General features: G+C 43.5%; 1 protein-coding gene across 3 annotated transcripts in view; it reads right to left on the bottom strand.

Moving 5' to 3' along the window:
• The window catches only part of LGI1 (leucine rich glioma inactivated 1), a 38,797-nt gene extending 36,489 nt beyond the window's left edge, over positions 1-2,308 (bottom strand). For all 3 annotated transcript variants that reach the window (XM_042908441.1, XM_042908442.1, XM_042908440.1), the window contains exons 1-2: positions 1,841-2,308; positions 1,360-1,431 (exon numbers count right to left, since the gene is read on the bottom strand). In XM_042908441.1, coding sequence (XP_042764375.1) covers positions 1,360-1,431; positions 1,841-2,055 — 287 coding nt within the window. In that variant the 5' untranslated portion in view covers positions 2,056-2,308. The remainder of the gene's footprint in view (positions 1-1,359; positions 1,432-1,840) is intronic.
• Positions 2,309-19,415: the final 17,107 nt, after the last annotated feature.

Raw genomic sequence — 19,415 nt, 5'->3', positions numbered from 1 at the left:
ACATAATGTCATAACACCTGATCGGGTTTGTGAATCAATGACATAGACAAACCAGTTTTGGGATTTCATATAGATAAAGCAATATATTAACAGATTTAACCGAGGTTTTTTTTTTTTTTTTTAGCTTTATAGCTTTATGTAAAAAATTAAACCTCCACCTTTTGTAAAATGTGTAAACAATTTTTCATACCTGATGCCAAGCATTTTATCTACTTAAATCTTGATTATCTCTGGTAACACTCCTTCAATGCATTATCACCTCCATTTTACAGATGAGGAGACTGAGGCTCAGAGAGATTTAGTCATTTGCACAAGATTCCATGTCTAGTTTCTAATGAATAGTGGGGTTAGATTTACACAGGTCTCTCCAATTTCAAATCATGCTGTTTGTCTCTCTATATATAACTTAAAACAGCCAAGATGGCCAATTAAGGCAAGAAAACAAAAAACAAGCAAGCAAAAAATTTGGGTCTTGAATCATGCAGTTCAGATAGCCAAAACTCAGTTGATTGACAATTGGCTAAATTTCCTCCTGGACCCATGTCACTACAACCCTAGTCTGTTGCCTGATACCTGAGTACCAGGGGACCTCTTGACCCTCACGTGGTCCTGCTCTAAGGACGAGCATTCCAATGGCCCCAACATTACACGTCCAAACAAATTATACATGTGACATTGTGCCTGTGGAGAAATCTGATTTCTTAGTCGAATATTGTTTTTTGACTGTTTTGAGACATAGACTGAATATGTGGTTCCCTCGTGGCTAACTCAAAACATACAGCAAAGACTAATCCTTTGCACTATCCTATATTAATATTTTCCTTCCCTCCTTGTAAGTTATAAATTACAGGAGATTAGAAAACAATCTCACGAGAGTTAATATATTAAGGAGTTACCTCGAAGGAACCCGGATTTGTTTTTCCCCACATGGTAAATCATACAGGGTAGCAGCCGGCCCCAGATCCCTGGGAGACAACATCTTGAGCGCATATGTTACGCAGGGTTCTGTATGGACTAATTCAAAAACTCCAGGGCGAAATAAGCAAAGTTCCCAAGTCAAAAATGAAAGTAAAATAGTGGCATGGAATTGGGATCATTGTTGCAAACATTCCAACAACTTCATAAATAGCCATGAAAGTAGACAGCATTACAGGTTAGCAAATTTACCCTTGCAAGAAACAACCTGCACTGCCCATGTCAAGTCGCAAACAAACCCAGCTACCTCTTACTTTACTGATATTCTTTTTCTTTCCAGAAACACAGCCACATTTGACAAAATTAATATTGAGATCGCTTTACTAGAGGGCTTATCCAAATATATGCTATATTAAAAATAGTCATGATATAAATATTTCTCACAAGAGCTGCAGCGATGGTGTGAATAAAAAACTCCCTTCTGAGATTTCAGTAAAACCAGATCTCACAAAGGATCTGAAAGAAAACAAACAAAAAACAAACAGACAGACAGACACAAAGAGACACACACACACACACACAGAACAAACCTTATGTTAATCCGGTTTAGCAAAACAGTCACTATTTTGACACTATTTTATGAAGTACGATACTGTTCCTTCCCAGATGAAGTAGGAGAGATGAATCGGCTACAGGTTTCCCACAATAATGTTCAGGGGTTGGGGGGTCTCTAAGCAGGTTCCATAGCAGCTAATAAAAATCAAAATTTCTAAATGCAGCAAAATGTTAGCATTGTCAAATGGCCAAGCACGCAAGAGGAATTTCTCTCTCCATGCCCTCCTACCGATACATACAAAAAGCCCCAAATACATCGGCTGGAATTTTTAAATCGTAAATTAGATATCAAAATGCTTACGGGCCTTACAATGAGATAACATCAGGAGGAACGGTGCGTGGAATAGATCTGGCATTCTCACATAAAGCATTATCTTTGGTACAAGTACACACGGCAGGGCATTTTGGCTTCGCTGGTTTCTTCCCCTCAGTCAGCAAAAGCGCAGATAAGAGACATAGGAAATAAGCGATTCTTTTCAGGGGGATGCAGGCATTTCCCATCCTTTGGCTTCTCTCTGATTCCATGCAGTCGAAAAAATATCCCCAAACATGAACAGGGCTTCTGGAATTCAGCTGGTGATTGTCTTGCTCTGAGACCAGGTCACACAGGAGTCCACCCTTTTCCTTTGCCTCTCTGTATCTCTGCTTTTCAAACCGGGGACCTGCAGCTGATTCGTGAGCTGCTCTTCGCTCCAGCAATGCGCTGCTCCGGGAAGAGACCTGTGAGGTGCTGTGTGATGGGAGGGACCCAACGGCTGGAGGAGAGAGCCGACTTGCATCACCACGAGAACACTGAGCACAGACCAGCCTTCAAAGGCAAAGTGAAGTGATGTAACAGAAAATAAACAGCGTTCCGCTTGCACGGGGAGGCTCTTTAATTGTTACCAAAAATAGGATGGCTTTCTGTCTTATTAGTGGGTGGGTGGGTGGGAGCAGTCATCTTGTATCAGATCTCGGCAGTCTCAGAAACCTCTGGGAATTTGCTTTGCATGTAGCAAACCAAAAACTCGCTTTGGAGCCAGCCCTGGCTGGAAAAATGAAGTTAAATGAAACTCTCTCCCTCTGCAGCATTTGGCTAAAACCTTGGTAGTTTTTGCTGAATCCACCTGACTGATGCCATCGTTGAAAGACAAATGAGAACACATGGAGAATGTGACTTTCAGGGAATGAATGTGAGTAAATACTTTTCTGACACTTATCAACAGTTATGAATTATTGGTTATCATAATACCTCCCTCCCCCCATATGTAAGCCATCCTCTCCTTCCCCAATGAGGTGTGGAGATGGCAGTGTGGACTGCCTCTGTGCATAATCCACTTTCCTCATTTCTCACTCCCCCTGCGTTAGTAGTGGAACCAGAAGCCTGAAAGAGCTCCCTGCCAGCAGGAGGCAGCCAACTTTGGCTTCTCAGGGCCCTGAAAAGACCCTGGTTTAGCCCAGGAGGCTCAGACAGGGTGGGGGAAGCACTGGACTAAGAGCCGGAGACCTGGCGTTGAGGTCCCAGTTCTGCCACAAGCTAGCTGATGTTATCCCTGCATCTGATCCCCTGCCTGTGAAATGAGGATGGTCGCCAAGGTGTTCCATAAATATTATGAACATTAAATCAAAACGGTAGGCTACGTTACTGTCACATTTGATGGAAAAGAGAATGTACCCTTGGAATAGGAAATTAATTTAAAGAAGAAAAAAACCCCACAACAGTCCTTGACATTGGGATAGGGCGGTATAGTCCAAGAGGGTGGGAAGACCCTTAGCTTGGAGGACACGTTGGAAAATAAACTGTGGGTCCTCTTACCATGCTGAAGTCGGCCATCCCTAGAGCTGGCACAGCTGGCCAGGGGATGTCAGCCTGCAATCCTGTCTCCTGCTCAGCTTCTTAGCGGAGACATGTTCTTAGGAACATTTGAGCAAAGGTGTGATTATGACATAAACTCAACCTCTACGGGAGCTTGATGCATTGTCAGTTTACCCATCCCCCCTTTCCCTCGCATCACATGCCCCATGCTCATGCCTATCACTTGTTTAACCTCTATAAACTCTGGAGGGGGGGGGGCGGAGCAGCAAAGGCATGTTCATTCTTGTAGCTGATTTCTGTCTGTTTACCCAGAAGACTGTAAGCTTCATGAAGGGAGGCACCCTGCAGTGAACCCAGTGCCTGGACAGCGTTGTGCACACAGTGTGCAAAAAGTAAGCCTTCTAGAGCGACAACGGAGCAGAGAAGCTATTCGTGGTCAGGACATGCTCATCCAAAGAAATGTCACATCACATCTCAGAGTTACAATAGAGGGATCTGATCTCATCAAGGGAGTCTGGGGACAGTTCCCTGAAGAAGTAATGATTAAACTGAGTTCCTAGGTAAGGGGGAATGAAAGAGAGAGTGGGAGCATTCTAGGTGGGGCAAACAGACACAAGGGCCTGGCCTCCCCCCAGGGAGCAGCGGACACCCCTCCAGTGTTTTAGGAGTGATTTAATCTGGTTTGTGCTTCAAAAGGACCAGTAGATTATTATCATTCAGCCAGTTTTTGAGGGTATATAAATATGTTGCATTTTTATAGAAAAGGAAAAAAAAAACACCTCAATCCAAGATAAGTAATGATTTTAGAATAGATTCTACTAATGTTTCACTGTCAAAGTCTCTGTAGGGAGGGAGGGAGGGAGGGAGGGAGGGAGGGAGGGAGTATATGAGAGTGTTTTTAGACTGTGACCCACGGGCAAGCCCTACTTGAAATGGTAAAAGTGTCACTTAAAAGTTGGCTGCAAGCCAGATTTTTGTAAATTGCATCCTGCTTCAAGTGCACAGTGGAAATTTGCTCCATAAAAATAATTATGTGGTAAAAATTTTATAGAGGATTGTTTTTATTCTTACCACCCATCCCCTAACTTATCTGACTTGTAAATGATGCATTTTGTAATTATAAAATAAAGACCCGGAGAACTTTCAGGAACCTTGGAGTTCTCAGATTCGATCTCCAAAATGTTATAGATGAGGAAACTGAGTTACTGAGAGGTCATTCGGACGGTTAGGAGCAGAGCCACCACTCTGTGTGGGGTGACACCATCACAGATACCTGGTTAAAGTGATCGATGCGGTTAAACAGGATCATTCGCTCCCTGTGTTTCCCCTTCAAATGTATCAAATTATCAAGATTGCTTGATCAGACCTTGGCTTTGTACTCTTTAGACATGGTCAAAGAAAGTGTGAGCAGTCTTTTATTTTTGACTTGAGTAAGCCAGAAGGGCAAATGGATGAGGGAAAGAAATCATATCCATAACTTCACTTTGCCGCTATATGTATCTGGTGGCTAAGTTTGTCAGCTCAAGTGGAAAAAGGACCATGGGGAGGGGAGTGGGGACTCTAAGGACAAATTACAATGGGCATTCTGAAAAGACAGTAACTTTTTCTTTTTCTATGGCATTTAAAGCCCAGACTTGAATTCCCTATTCAATGAAAACACCCACTAACCCACTAAGATCAGGCAAAATGTTAACCCTGTCATGTAGATTGCTAATGGCCTTTTAGGAAAGACAAAGTCCTGACTGAAGGATTGGATCTGAGGAGGGGGCTAGGGAGAGCAGTTTACCATGTTAAAGTCTTAGGGGGCCTGGCAAGGGGGCTCTTATTGCTGATGACACTTCCCCCTTCTCCAGGAAGCCCTGGTTGGGCTCAGAGAGTTGTGGGAATCGAGAGGATGGAGGCTTAGGAGTTTCCACAAACTCAGACACCTTTAGATAAGGTTTGATAAGCCACCTGTGGATTGCGGTGGGGACCCTGGGAGATTGGCCTAGAAAGGATGAAAGCAGAGCTGGAAGGAGGCCCAGGGGGTCTGGGAGGCCAGGCTGAGGAAGGCTCGATGCCAGGCCCAGGCTGGAGGAGTAGCTGAGTGGGTCCAGGGCTGGCTCTGCGTTTTGCCAGCCATGTGACTACAGGCTACAATTTAAGCTTTCTAAGCTATAGTTTTTTTCCTCTGTAAAATGAGGATAATAATAATATACATCACACAGAATTGTCGGCAGAATTAAATCCAGTAATGTATCCAAAGTGTTTAGTATGGGATACATGGGAAAGATTTGTCATCATCATCATCGTTGCTGCAACAGGACTTGAACTCTGAACATGTGACTCCTGATACCTGGGAAGCAAAGCTCTCAAATAAAAATGGGTTTACCTTAAGTCTGTATTCACTCTAGGAAGCAGGCACTTCTGGGCAGGATGACAGACTGTGGCCTTGCCAAGAGTCTATTTGCATAAAGCAACCAAGGATCCTCCTGGGAAAGAAAGAACTCACCAATTTGGGTGAGACTACAACATCGAAACTCAGTCCAAGGACAAGGTCCAGAGCTGGAGAAAAAGAAGGTGCTTCTAAACACGGGACAAAGATTGTTTTCAGCCTCCTGCCCTTGAACGTGTGTAAATTAGAAGGGGTAAGAGGAATCTGCTTGGGATCCCTGTCACAGAGGGGGTTCTCTCTAGTTTAGTGGGCATCGCGGCATTGCAGGTGGGTGCTATGAGGAACTGCACACAGCGCTGTGGCACTGGAGATACAAGACCAACAGCGTCCCCATGCAAGTGCGTAACTCAGATATCACCAAAGTCACCGGGCTTTCCACCAGGAGCAGCTCAACACTAGTGACCCAGCAGCAGTGACAGCCCCACAGAGGAGTTGGCGGATGATCCCAGCAGGAGCCAGAGCACAGGAGAAGGGAAATGAGGATCTGGTGTGTGTTTGGGAGCATGTGTGCGACGTTCCCTGGGCATCCTCAGAAACTGGACAGGGGCTTTGTGGGGGAGCTGGAGATTCTGGGAGAGCTGATGAAAGCAGAGTGAGAGAGGAACAGCCTGTGCTGGTTCTGATTCCAGCTCTCCCATCCGGCTGGTGTGGCCTAGGAAACACGCATTATGCAAGTAAACAAATCATTATTATGAGCCTTGAAAGATGCAGCTTGGCCCTGCCTCCTTTTACAAACACTCACACACGCAAATGGTGTCAGTTCGTGCGCGCGCACGGTTGTGATGTAAAATGTTTCTTACAGTCTATGACCAAAAAGAAAAAAGAAAAAGAAAGAAAATGAAAATGCTTCATTAGAGAGTGCGTAAGATCTTCACCGCCCCAGGAGTCTGTGAAATGTTGATCTCAATTTCAATCAATTCCACTTACTGATTGAGGGCAGTAAATAGACCAGTTAGAATGCCATTTCTGTTATTCACTAGCTGTGTGACCTTGGGCAAGTTGCTTAGCTTCTCTTTGCCTCACTTGCTACGTTGATAAAGTAGCAAGAATACCATCTTTGCATTGTTGATATTAAGATTAGTGACAATGCACGTGGAAGGCCTGTCACAAAGAAGGCATTCAGCTACTGACAGTTCTGCCAGAAAGTAGATGAGAAGTAGGCGAGGGCAGTAAGCAGAGGACCAGATTTTGAAGATTGCTTAGAAGGAGTGTGTCACTTAGGACTCTTTGGAGAAAGTGTCAGACATTGACTCTGCCAACCTTAGCATAAAAGGCCCTTATTGCCATGGTGATAGAGTGACTGGCAGAATCCAAGGAAGGGCTGTCCAAGCAGACTTCAGAATGGAGAAACTTGAGGGAGCTTCGGAGTCTAGGTAGAAGGAGGTAAGGGACAAGGTCCTCAGGTGCATGCACTCTAACCAGTTCTTATCCCCATGTTCCTCCCTGAAGGAGAGAGCCCAGTGGGCTGATCTGGGGTCAGGTACCTACCCACTTGCCACAGGAAAACAGGACACATTAGCAGCAGTCCCACCCCCACCAAGAGTGGACACAGTGGCAGGGGGGTGGCACCCCAAAGGAAACTTTGGTACTACTACCAGGAGCAGAGAGGATGGCTGCTGGGTAGGCAAAACCCAGGAATACTCACTACGGATGGGACGTGTGCCAGTATCTGTCTGCTAATATCATTTCCCTTGGCCCCAGCTTATCACCCCAGCCGAACTCATGATTTTTAAGAGAATGACCAGAGGACAATTCAGACAAACAGGGATAATTTCTCAAAAGACAGCTAAACTCTTGTGTCCTGACTGTGGAATTGGGGCATTTTCGATTCCTGCAGTCCATCTTTGGCCAAAAGGGGAGATGGAAGGCAAGAATAATGAGAGCTGACACTTAACAGAATGCATATTGTGTGCCATCTGCTGTTCAAAGCCCTTTATGTATATTAATTCATTTAATCCTCATAACAATCCAATGGGTTAGATCTTTATTAGTGTTGTTATTTCCTCTCTACTTACAGATAAGGAAACTTAGGGCCAGGAGGTGAAGTAGCTTGCCCCGGGTCCTGCAGCTGGTGAGGAGTGGCACTGGGATCTGACTCTGATACCCACGATGTTGCTGCGTCCCCAAAGGATCAGTGGGATGTGAGACACTGGGTGCTGCTTTGGAGGCCCATAGTGCCTCATTGGCTAGGTGCTTCTCCCGGACTACAGTTCCCAGCATGCAACCGGGCTATCACATTAACCCCTTCTTCACCAAAAGTTCCTCACTGTCTTCGGTAAAAAAAAAAAAAAAAAAAAAAAAAAAAATTAATGGCAAATGTGGCAAAATCTGGTCTCCCTAAAGGATAATTATGCAATTGAGGCATGAATGCAGATGTAAGTGGGAATGACAGAGGAGAGGGTAAAATTCTAGTTTAAAATATACTCTTCATTTTTTTTTAATGTTCAAAGGAAGACACTGAAAATTACTGTGGGAAGGATCATTTTTTAACTGAGAAATGTGTACTGTGACGATATCAATAAGGGTATTTTAAAGCACCCATTCTCAAACTTTGTTGCACTTTGCAATCACTTGGAGAATTTTTTTTAATGTTTATTTATTTTCAGAGAGAGAGAGAGAGAGTGTAAATAGGGGAGGGGCAGAGAGAGAAGGAAAGAGAATACCACGCAGACTCCACATGGTCAGTGCAGAGCCCAACACGGGGCTCGATCCCACGGATCACAAGATCATGACCTGAGCTGAAATCAAGAGTCAGATGCTCAACCAAATGAGCCACACAGGCACCTCTACTTTGAGAATTCTTTTTTTTTTTTTTTAATGTTTATTTATTTTTGAGAGAGACAGAGACAGAATGAGAGTGGGTTAGGGGCAGAGAGAGAGGGAGACACAGAATCTGAAGCAGGCTCCAGGCTCTGAGCTGTCAGCACAGAGCCCGACGCAGGGCTCAAACTCACAAACCATGAGATCATGACCTGAGCCGAAGTTGGACGCTCAACCAACTGAGCCACCCAGGTGCCCCATTCACTTTGAGAATTCTTAAAAATACTTAATGCTGGGGTCACATCCCTAGAGGTTCTTATTTAATTGGTCTGGTGTATGACCTGGACATTGAGACTTTTAAAGGTCACATGAAATTCTAAAGTGCAGCAAAATTTGAGAACCTTGGTTTTGAAGATGTGAAATATTCAGGTGGGGTCATAAAGATAAATCAACATGTGACTAGCTCAAGGAAACTTGTAAGATAAAAGAGAGGGAGACAGAATAGGCTCTCAAGCAGTGGTTTTTAATCCTGGCTGCATATTAGGATCATCTGGGAAATGTTTAAAAAAAAATACACGTGCCTGGGCCTTACCCCAGACTAACTGAATTAAAATCTCTGGGGATGTATTCTGGTTCCCGGGACTGTGGTTCTTAAAGTGTTCCCAGACCAGCAGCATTGGTATCACCTGAGAACTTATTAGAGATACAGATTCTCGGGCCCCACCCCAGACAAATGGAAACAGAAACTCTGGGGTGGGGCCCAGCAATTTGTGTTTTCACAAAGCTTCCAAGTGATTCCGATTCACTCTTAAGTTTTGATAACCACTGCCCTAGGATGCAGGCCCGTGGAGACAGGAATCTGGTCTGACGTTTTCCCAAAGATCCTAACACAATGTTAGGCACAGAGAATGTGGTTTCCATAGTCTGTTGCATTAATGGCCCTCAATGAACCAGGCCTCCCAGTATTCATGCCCTTGTGCCCTCTCCTCTGGGAGCAGGACTGTCCAACAAAATCTGCAGAAGTAACACAATCGATGCCAGTTCCTGGCCAGAGTCTTAAGAACTGGCAGCTTCTGCTTTTGCACTTTTAGGAGTGCTGAGGTGCCATGTAAGTCAGGCTCCTTGTGAAGAGGTCACGTAGAGTTAGAAACCCTGAGTCTCCATAGAGAAGGAGACCCAGCCACTCCAGCATCTAGGCTGAGTTCAGCTCCCAACGGATCTGCCAGATGAATGCAACCACAAGAGTGACTGCTGGCAAGGCCAACAGAAGAAACTCCCAGTTGAGCCTACACCAGATCAAAGAGCTGTGAGCAAATCAAATGATTTTAAGCTAGTCAGTTTTGGGTGGTTTGTTAATGCAGCAACATGAAAAATGAAACAATGCTTAAGAAATACCTGTTGAATTAACAGTGAAAGTGCTACAGGGACATGGAGCTAGGACACAGCCTCTCGCTTTTGTCAAAGGGGGAAAAACAGGAGTTAGATAGAAAGCAGGGACATAACTACCAGTTGGTGAAAAGGATGGCTAAGGAGGGAATTCTGAGCAGAAGTCATTAACACTGCATCCACAGCCCAGACAGCAAAGGCCCACAGGGCCTAGCCAAGAGCGGAAGAATCAAAGGTACTCGGGAGCCTGAGTGGCTCAGTCAGTTAAGCATCCAACTCTTGATAATGGCTCAGGTCATGATCTAATGGTGGGGAGAGAGAGTTCTGTGTCAGGCTCCTCGCTGGACACAGAGCCTGCTTGAGATTCTCTCTCTCTCCCTCTCTCTCTGTCCCTCCTCTGCTAGCATGCGCTCTCTCAAAATAAGTAAATAAAAAAGAAAAGGTGCTAACTCTTGCTACCACACTGAATACTGATTATATAGTATAATATATATATGCCACCTACTGGCTGTGGGATCATGGTTAAATCACGCAACCTCTCTCTGTCTCAGTATCTTTGTGTGAAATGAGATTAATGTTGCTTCACAGGCTTTTGCCAATGGCTGGATGAAATTGTGTCTGTGAAAGCATTTCAACTCTAGTCTTTCACAAGTGTGAGGGTCTATTATGCTGCTCTAGTCATGTTTACTAAGTTGAATTCTACCCTTCCTCCCCACCTGGCTTTTATCTATTATGGCATATAGATAAAACATCTCTCCAATATTAATGCCCAGCAACAAATATTACATATTTAAAGTTACATATAACTTATGTAATAATATTCTATATAACTGTATTATATATATTTGAATTATATATTAATTCTTCTCAACAGATTTGCATTAATACTATTATTACCCCATCTTACAGATAAGGAAATGTAAGATCAAATGGGTTAAGTCATTTGCCCAAAGTCACGCAGCTACTATTAAATGGAACTCAACCCATATTTGTCTAATTCCGAAATTCAAGTTTTTAGGCACACAGTAGGGCCAAACTATTCAGGAAAATTGAATAGTGACCCTGTGGGTACTCAAAGAAGAGTAACCATCTGCCATTGGTTGTAAATAAAATGTGCTATGTTAGCACATGAATGCATCTCCCATTTTAGGATAGAAGTCCATGGAAAAATAGATCTCATATTATAGCTAAAGTTGACAGGTTACATCTATTCGGTAAAACAAAGGAAACCAGTAGTTAATCTTAGGGCCAGCAATCTGTGATGAAGAGTAGTCAGAATTTAGGCATTTTGAGAAACTTAAACTAAACTTTTTAGTCCCGGAAGTGAGTTTCCTAAGTAGTCAGTTGCTTAAGAAAAAACAAGCCCAGATACAAGCCATGCCAGAACAGCTTCTTTGGCCTCTAAGTCTCCAAAATTATACAAAAAGAGTGGGTCGTTTTTTGTTGTTGTTGTTGTTCTTGTTTTTTGAACTACTTCTTTTAAAATTCTTCTGACAGAAGCTCCAGTGTCTTCTGTAGGAAGTATCTTAAAATCACCTTTGTCAATACCAATGCTACATTGGTGTGTCAGAACCAAGGATAAGAGAGGGAGGGTCAGTGGGTTCCTAAGGTGCTTGGAACTGTTTACTGCCCCCTTTCAATTGCTCTTCATTTATTAGTTCAATGTATACTTCTGAATATTATGCACAAGGTGTTGGGGAATGCAAAGACATACAAGTCTCTGTTCTCAGCAAATGGAATGATTACCCAGACTGTAAGATGGTAGAAAGCTCATTCTCCACTCTTATTCTCTCTGCTTCTTTGAGAGGCAGCAATAGAATTGTAGAAACTGATAGATCTGAGTTCAAATTCTGACATTGCCACCTACTGGCTGTGGGATCACTGTTAAGTCATGCAACCTCTCTCTGTCTCAGTATTTTTGTGTGAAATGAGATTAATGTTGACTTCACAGGCTTTTGCCACTGGCTGGATTAAATTGTGTCTATGACAGCATTTCATCAACTCTAGTCTTTTACAAGTGTGAGAGGTCATTATGCTGTTCTAGTCATGTTTACTACCCTTCCTCCCCAACTGGCTCTTGTCTCGGAATCTTTTTCCATTTTATTTCCCTTTATTGTAAGGGTAGCCAAGATTTGTTTGAATCAGGTCTGGTAAAACAGGCAAGCATGGAAATGACTACCATGAAGGAAAGAGTTGCTTTACTCACAGAAGTTGCTGTACCAACCTTGGAGTGTAAAGTAGGAGGTGTGGCACACTATGTAGGGAGGCTACATGGGGAAGCACTGAGGTCAGTCAGGAGGCAGAAGGAGTGAAGGAAAATGTAGACAAGAGCCTTTATTGTGCTAGTCTGAATAATCTCAGTGGGCTTTGGGACATAGGAGCTGTCCCTGATTATCTGGTACCTGTTTCTGGGATGATTAGGGCAGGTGGATAGTGGCTCAGAGTAAGAGAGCCCAATAGAGGAGATGGTTGGGGAGATGGATTCTGCATTAGTTGGTTTGCAGATGAAAGATATTCTTACAGATGTGTCGTTTACTACCTCTAGGAATTGGTTAACCTTGCAGGGGCAGTCCCTCCAGGGTCAGGAAGTCCCCAGATGTCAAACCATCAGAATATAGAAGATAAAAAGACATACTTACTGTACCCTTCCAATGGCTCCTCAATAGGAAGCAACTGACTGAACTCTAAGGGATCTGAGAACACTGTGGAAGCCTGGGGAAGCTATTCGGAGTGGTGATCTGCAAGGAAGGGAGTAGGAGGGTCAGTGAATCCAGTAGGATTTTCGCCCTGGCCCTATTCAGTTTACCAAGATTCCAAACCCGTCACAGAGTGAAGCCCGGGTGAATGGGATGAAAGGCAGCAAGTTGTACTGCTTAAAAAAATCCTCCTTGAAGGTGCGATCTGCAGTTTTATTTATCTTTCTATTCCCTTGATTGAATGATCATTACCTAGGAGAAACCGCTAAAATGGGCTTGTAAAGGAGAAAATGTAGTTTAGATGTGTGGGCTTGTACTTACTTTTTCCTCTTAAAAAATGAACTCAGTTTTGTTTAATTTTTATTACCACAGTTAAGTATGCCAAGTTTATACATTTTCATAACTGTCTTCAAAGTTGAGTAGAAACTGAATTAGGCATGGACTGGAGACCATTGCTTGCAGCCCCAAAGAAAGAGACCCCCTGACTCATGCTGGTGGCAGAAACTGGCCCTGCTTTCTTTCCTTGGTTAAATTTTCAGGGAGGAAAGTTGATGTAATTGATGAAGAAGAAGAAAATGATGGTGGTGGTGATGTAGCTGACAAATAACACTGGCACCTGTTTATAATGTGCCAGGTGCTGTTGTAGGTGCCTTGGAACTATTGCCCAATGAGGAAACTGAGGCACAGAGGCTAGGCAGCTCACCCACATACAATAAGAAATCCATCTGGCTTAAAACTGAGACATTCCACACTCTTGATCACTCCACAGCACTGTTGCTGTGAAGCTGTGAAGCACTTCTTGCTTCAGCATGGTTTCCTGGAACAAGGGTTGTCTCACTGTACTCACAAGAGCAGGCAGGGACTGTGGGAGTGCAGAACCCCTGTGAGGTGATGGGTATTCAGCCCCTGTGCTCCTCTGGGTGTGTACCCGGGGCTGATCCTGGCCAAAGATGTGGCATTTGGGAAGTTTGTCTCTAAGCCGTGGTAGAAAGAGAAGAGGCCAGGATCTGGTTCTGTCTGGGATGAGCTGTATGACCTTGTGCATAGCTCTTGACATCCCGGCTCTGGTTTTCAAAGGAAGTGCTTGGTCTGGATGATCTCTAAGGATCCCGTACATGTGAACTGCCTCTGTCAGAAACTCTCCTGGAGGGAAGATTATCAGAAAGGCAGGGAGAGCATTGAGCAGCTTCTTGCATGGACAGTAGTAAGTTACTCCTAGCTATTTGGTGCCCTGAGGAGTGAAAACATTGGCCTAGTTGCCTCTTGCTTCACCCTGGCTGCAACTGTTGGACGGGAGATGCCAACATCCTGAAACTCTTGGAACCTCCACACACAACGAAGAATTGTCCTGCCCCAAAGCTCCTAGCGTTCCCACTGAGAAGGAATAAAAGGAGTTCTCATAGTGAGAACATAAAAAACTTCTTTGTGCATTTTTCTGAACATTAATCAATAATCCATTAACTCAGGGACACTGAATGCTCTACATACAGAATCCAAAACAAACTGACAGATACCCTCCGGCAAGAACTGAGGAGAGGCTGTGTGGCCTTGGACAGGCATTTCGTTTCCTCATTTCCTCAGGCCTCAGTTTCTCCATCTTTCTAGCACTGACATTCTATAACTTCCAAATTTCTCTCCTCAGGCAGGAAAAATACCTTGTCAAAACAGGGGCTTGAAAAGACTTTGTTTTCCTCACTTCATGTCTGGCAGATGCATATCCTTCAGTTAACCAAAATGCACATGGCAAAGTTTAAATCAAAATATAAAAGCATTCTTTATGGACTATATTGACTGTAGCTAACAATGCCATATTGCATATTTGATCTTGTTCTCGTCACAAGAAACAAAAAATTTTTTTGTAGCTCTATATGGTGATGGGTGTTAACTAGATTTATTGTGGTGATCATTTTGCAAAACTACATACAAAGATCTCATCATTATGTTGAATACCAGAAGTTAATGTAATATAGGTCAACTGTACCTCAATTTAAAATAAAAGTATATGGAAGGAATATTTTTATCAAAATATTTTATCAGAATATTTTATCAAAAATATCAAGAATATTTTTGATAAACTAGGATTTTAGCTATTTAGCATTTTCTCTATAAATATATTGGAATTTTTCAGAGCCAAACACCAAAAACAGGGGAAGGGCATCATGGTAGTCTGCCCTTGCTACCAGCTAGACTTGAATAGCGAAAAAACAGAAGGTTGTTAGTGAATATAATGAGCATGATTCTAAGTCATGGGCAAGGTGAACGTAACTGAGCCAGAAATATGATTTGGGGTGGTACTAAGGGAAAACACTGCCTCTAGGGAGGACTTGTTTATTGAAATATAAAGTTGAAAACATGATTATTCTCTCTTCTTCTCCTTCTTCTTCTTCTTCTTCTTCTTCTTCTTCTTCTTCTTCTTCTTCTTCTTCTTCTTCATGCCTGAATCACTGCCACAAAAGTTATTAGACATTTTTTTCTTAAAAGAGACACTTCTCTACCTTTTCAAGGAGGCCACTAAGTGCTTTTTTGTCTGATGATTTTGGTTTAAGATTCTGAAATTAAAGGAGAAACATACAACCAGACTGCTCGGGCTTTAGAAACTTGAACTTCGTGATGTTGGATTTCAAGCTTGTTGCTTTTGCCTTATCCATTTAGAAAGGTCCTGTTTTGTTTGGCTTTGAATTCTCATTCTGGAAGAATTAAGAGCTTTCCGTTGCTGCCCGTGACTTACGGCCTGTGTTACACCCATTAAGTTTGCATAGGAATGATGATCCAAGAAGCTTGGAATTTAACCCCAGAAAATGGCAAAGGAATGGTTATGACCATAGGATTAGTGCCCCGCTGGTCTGGGGCAGGGAGGAGCATCAGCAGCAGGAAAGCATCAGGCTCCTGCACCAGCCCCTCTCCTGGCCACACGTGCGTCACTGTCTGTACTGTTCCTGAGGTGGACTGAGGAAGATGGAAGAGCCAATACTTGCTGGGCCAGCTGATCATCTTACCTGCCCTGCATACAAGGCATTGTCATCCTCACCCTGCAGAAGAGGAAGCACAGCTCACAGAGGCTAAATGACCTGCCCAGGGCCACATAGTTTGGCTTCACACTGACTTCTGTCTATTTCCAAAATGTTTATCATGTGATTCCTTATTTTTGATGTATATGAAATTATGGGCAGTTCTGGAGGCCTTGTCTATGTGAGGCAAGTGTTGTGTAAGATGTCTGTAGAATATATGGCATTCGAGGCATGGACACGACTGAGGATGATTCAGCACTGGCGCGGGAGGCTCTTTGGGGACACGTAGGGGAAGCCTTGGGTCATCCCAAACCAGTAGTGTGGTCTAGTGTGGTGGTTATGGCTTCACCCCTGGCTCTGCCATTTACCAGCTGAGTAACCTTGGGAAAATTTTGGAACTTTCTTATCTTTTTCTCACCTGTAAAATGGAGATACCAGTACTCTTGTCACAGGATTGCTATGAAGAGGAAATGAGATACTGTAAGAAGGTGCTTAGCACATAGCAAACTATTATTATTCTGATGTCTCCCGCTATCCCAGGTACCCTTATGAGAGCCTCCCTCCTGAACCTGTCAGAATGACTGAAGGGAGAAACCAGGCCTGACCCAGGGAGGAGAACAGAGTGGAAAGGCTGCCTTCCCAACCCAGACTATACCCTCAAGCCCAGACCTCTGTTACAGTGCCTTCATTCTAGTCTGAGGGTAAATCACAGAACCTTGAAGAAACACAATCCAGAGGTGGCATTTCCTTCCATCCTCAGCCTGAAGAGCAGCCAGATTTCAGAAGGGCTCTCAAATGACAGCATCAGCACCCTGAGATGATTGTTAAGGTTTTTCCAGGAAAACAACACTCACTTTCCCTTTTGTCATTTTTCGGGCCCAACACTGAAGTGAGTTGTGACGGACACAAGCCTTGCTTAAGTGGAGTGCCCATCGGCTGACATTTGACTATAATCGTGCCACTCAGATTAGATTGCTGGATTGTTTTTTGTTTTTGTTTTTTTTTTACTCTAAACAAATGAATCTTATTTCTTACTCAGCATGTTGTCTAAGTTCACTCATTCAACACATGTGTGCTAAGTGTGTTTTCCATGTGAGGCACAGCACAGCACCGGACATTCAGCACAGGGCAAGCCCCACAGAGCTGCTACCTTTGGGCATCATGTAGTCTAGAGGAGGACACGAGAATTAAACAAGAGGAAGCACAGTGTGGGAGAAGGCTGTGTCAGGGGACAATCAGGTTGGCGGAGCAGCGATAGCAGCACCGAGTCCTGACTAAAGTGTCAGGAAAATTTAAACTAAACCTGAAAGGCCCCATCTCTATTTCAGCCCACGCTGGCAGCTTCCTCAAGGTCCCCAGATTCCCTGTGGATGTCAGATGGCTCAGTAGTAGAGAGTATCTCACTGTAGTCCTTCTGCTCCCAAAGATCTGGGAAATGTCTTCTCTCCTTTGCCTCTGAATCCTCCCCCAAATGGCGAAGGCTTCTGAGAAATGGTTTCTAGGGTAAACCAGGGAACATTGAATATAATGTGAAACAAGAAAAAAAAAAGTACAAGAAGAAAAAGGTTTTATGCCTCTGTAGGGAAGGAAAAACTTTCTCCTCTACTTTCTTATGTTCTGTACCTGAGTCCTGCAAATTAAGCTGATGAAAGGCAGATTGACAAGAGATTTTTAAAAACAGGATTTAATTACACACTTGTGCACAAGAGTTCACAAACAAATGTGACTTAAGGAGGTGTAAGAATTTGGGACTTGTATGTCATCTTAACAAAGGGTGATACTGTTGGGGGAGAAAGGGGAGACAAAGGAAGAGGGGCTTGGGGCTTCTGGAATGTGGGTAAATTATGAGAAGGGTCTAGGAAATGTATGATAAATAAGACTTGGTTTAGTAAGGTTTGTTATGCAGATAAGTTTCTCTCAGGTGACAAGAATTGTCTCAGTAGTTCTTTTCCTGGTACTGGAGAGAAAGGCATGTTCACAAATGAAAATTTACATTACATTTACAAAGGGAAATGTGTGTTTTGCTTTTAGACAAGAAGTGAAAGGGCAAAGGCTAAATGCTTTCAGCTCAAAACAAACCTTATTTCAAAATGGCATTTTTTGGGTGACATACTCTGATCCCTTTCACTGGGCCCTGTGTGAGTATAGAGCATTGTGCTAAGAACTGTTTATTTATATTTTGTTATATCATTTATTTCTCATTACAACTCTCTGAGGTAGGTGTTGTTATGCCCATTTTTCAAGTAAGGAAACAGGCTAGAGAGGTGAAATAAATAGGTCGTAGAGCCAGCCAACAGCAGAGCTAGGATTTGAGTCCAGGAAAATGATAAAATTAATTGATCCTTTTTTAGTAAAGACAAATTTTTGCAGGAGTGAATGTGGGAAACACCATTGTTCCTCAAAAGGGGCATTTAAAAAGAATCAAGAAATGGATCCTTGGCAGGAATTGTAAATCCTCTAACACCTTGTGGTGCTGGCCAAGGAGGATCTCGATGAACATGAACTGAGTAAAGCAGAGGGAAGACATGGAGATGAGAGAAAGAGAACGAGGGAAGCCCCTCAATTAGTATCTCCCAACGCATCAGGACCCACCCAGGCTCTTCTCTCACCAATCCCAGTCACAGGCCAGCTGCCCACACCCTCTTCTCTTTCATTGTCCTGCTCCCAGGAATTTGGAGAGCTTGGTGGCTGGTTTCCATCACTCTCTCTGGCCCCTAAAATCCTGATTCTCAGAGCACTCGATAAATACAGTACTTTAAAGCATTAGCTTTGAACATCAGTGTTGAAGAAGCACAATAATCTACTAGCAGCAGCAGAAGTCGATTCCCTCCACAGGCAGAGTAAACCTGAAGTTGGTTTTCATCCTTTATTGGTTGCCTTCTCTCCTTCTCTCCTTGCCATACACTGACAGGTCCCTTCATCCTGGGTTTGCTGTTTTGTCTCACTGTGTCAGCCAGTAGGAAATTATCTGATGGGATACAGTGTATGAGTGACACTAAGTGGTTCCTCCAAGGCCATTTGTATCAGAATAGGGGACAGATGCTTTAACCCAGTGGCTTTTAGACTGTACTTCTTGGGCTTTGCATCTACTTCCCTGAGCTTTCCCTCTCCCTGTCTCTCGTTCTCATAAATACACTTTGACCAGAACCACTCCACTTATACACTAAGATTCGGGTGAGATTTCATTTGAATGAGAAATTCCTTAGGAGATGCACTGAACCCAAAGAAGCGAAGCTTTAATAATGTCAGAGGCAGTTGTGGTGGGGTCGAAAGAACTCTGAAGCCACTGAGCATATGACGTGTCCCCTTTCTGCCCTTTACTAGCTGTGTGATCTTGTGCAAATCTCTTGATTTTGTGGAGCCTTGGGGTCCATACTTATACCCCTAACTTGCAGGAGAATTGGGAGCATTAAAGAGATCGTGCAAAGTAACATGTTTGTGAAAGGTTGTTATGAACCACTGGTCAGGCATTGCTGACGCAATGGAGGAGATGTCTGGGGGCCACAGGAGGAACCCCTGGAGCTCCTCAAATCATGTTAAGTGGCCACCTAGTCACACAACTATTGATTTAGTACCCTGAATTCCTTGAAGTTGTCAGAATTCCTTTTGCCACCCATCTGGTTCTCCAGTTTCTAATCACAATCTGGAAGTTTGGTGAAAACTCAGCAGGAACAGTTTTTATGGACTGTTTTCTCCAGTGGACCAGATTGTGCTGCTTCTCCAGGTTAACCCTCAAACTAATTGAACTCTCAGCCTGGTAGCCTTCATATGGAAAGGCAGGGAAAGCAGAATGGAGTGGTGATGAA

The sequence above is a fragment of the Panthera leo genome, chromosome D2, assembly GCF_018350215.1.
Source record: "Panthera leo isolate Ple1 chromosome D2, P.leo_Ple1_pat1.1, whole genome shotgun sequence".
NCBI classification, from domain to species: domain Eukaryota; kingdom Metazoa; phylum Chordata; class Mammalia; order Carnivora; family Felidae; genus Panthera; species Panthera leo.
The sequence above is the reverse complement of the archived record's forward strand: the minus strand, read 5'-3'. Positions and strand labels throughout refer to the sequence as shown.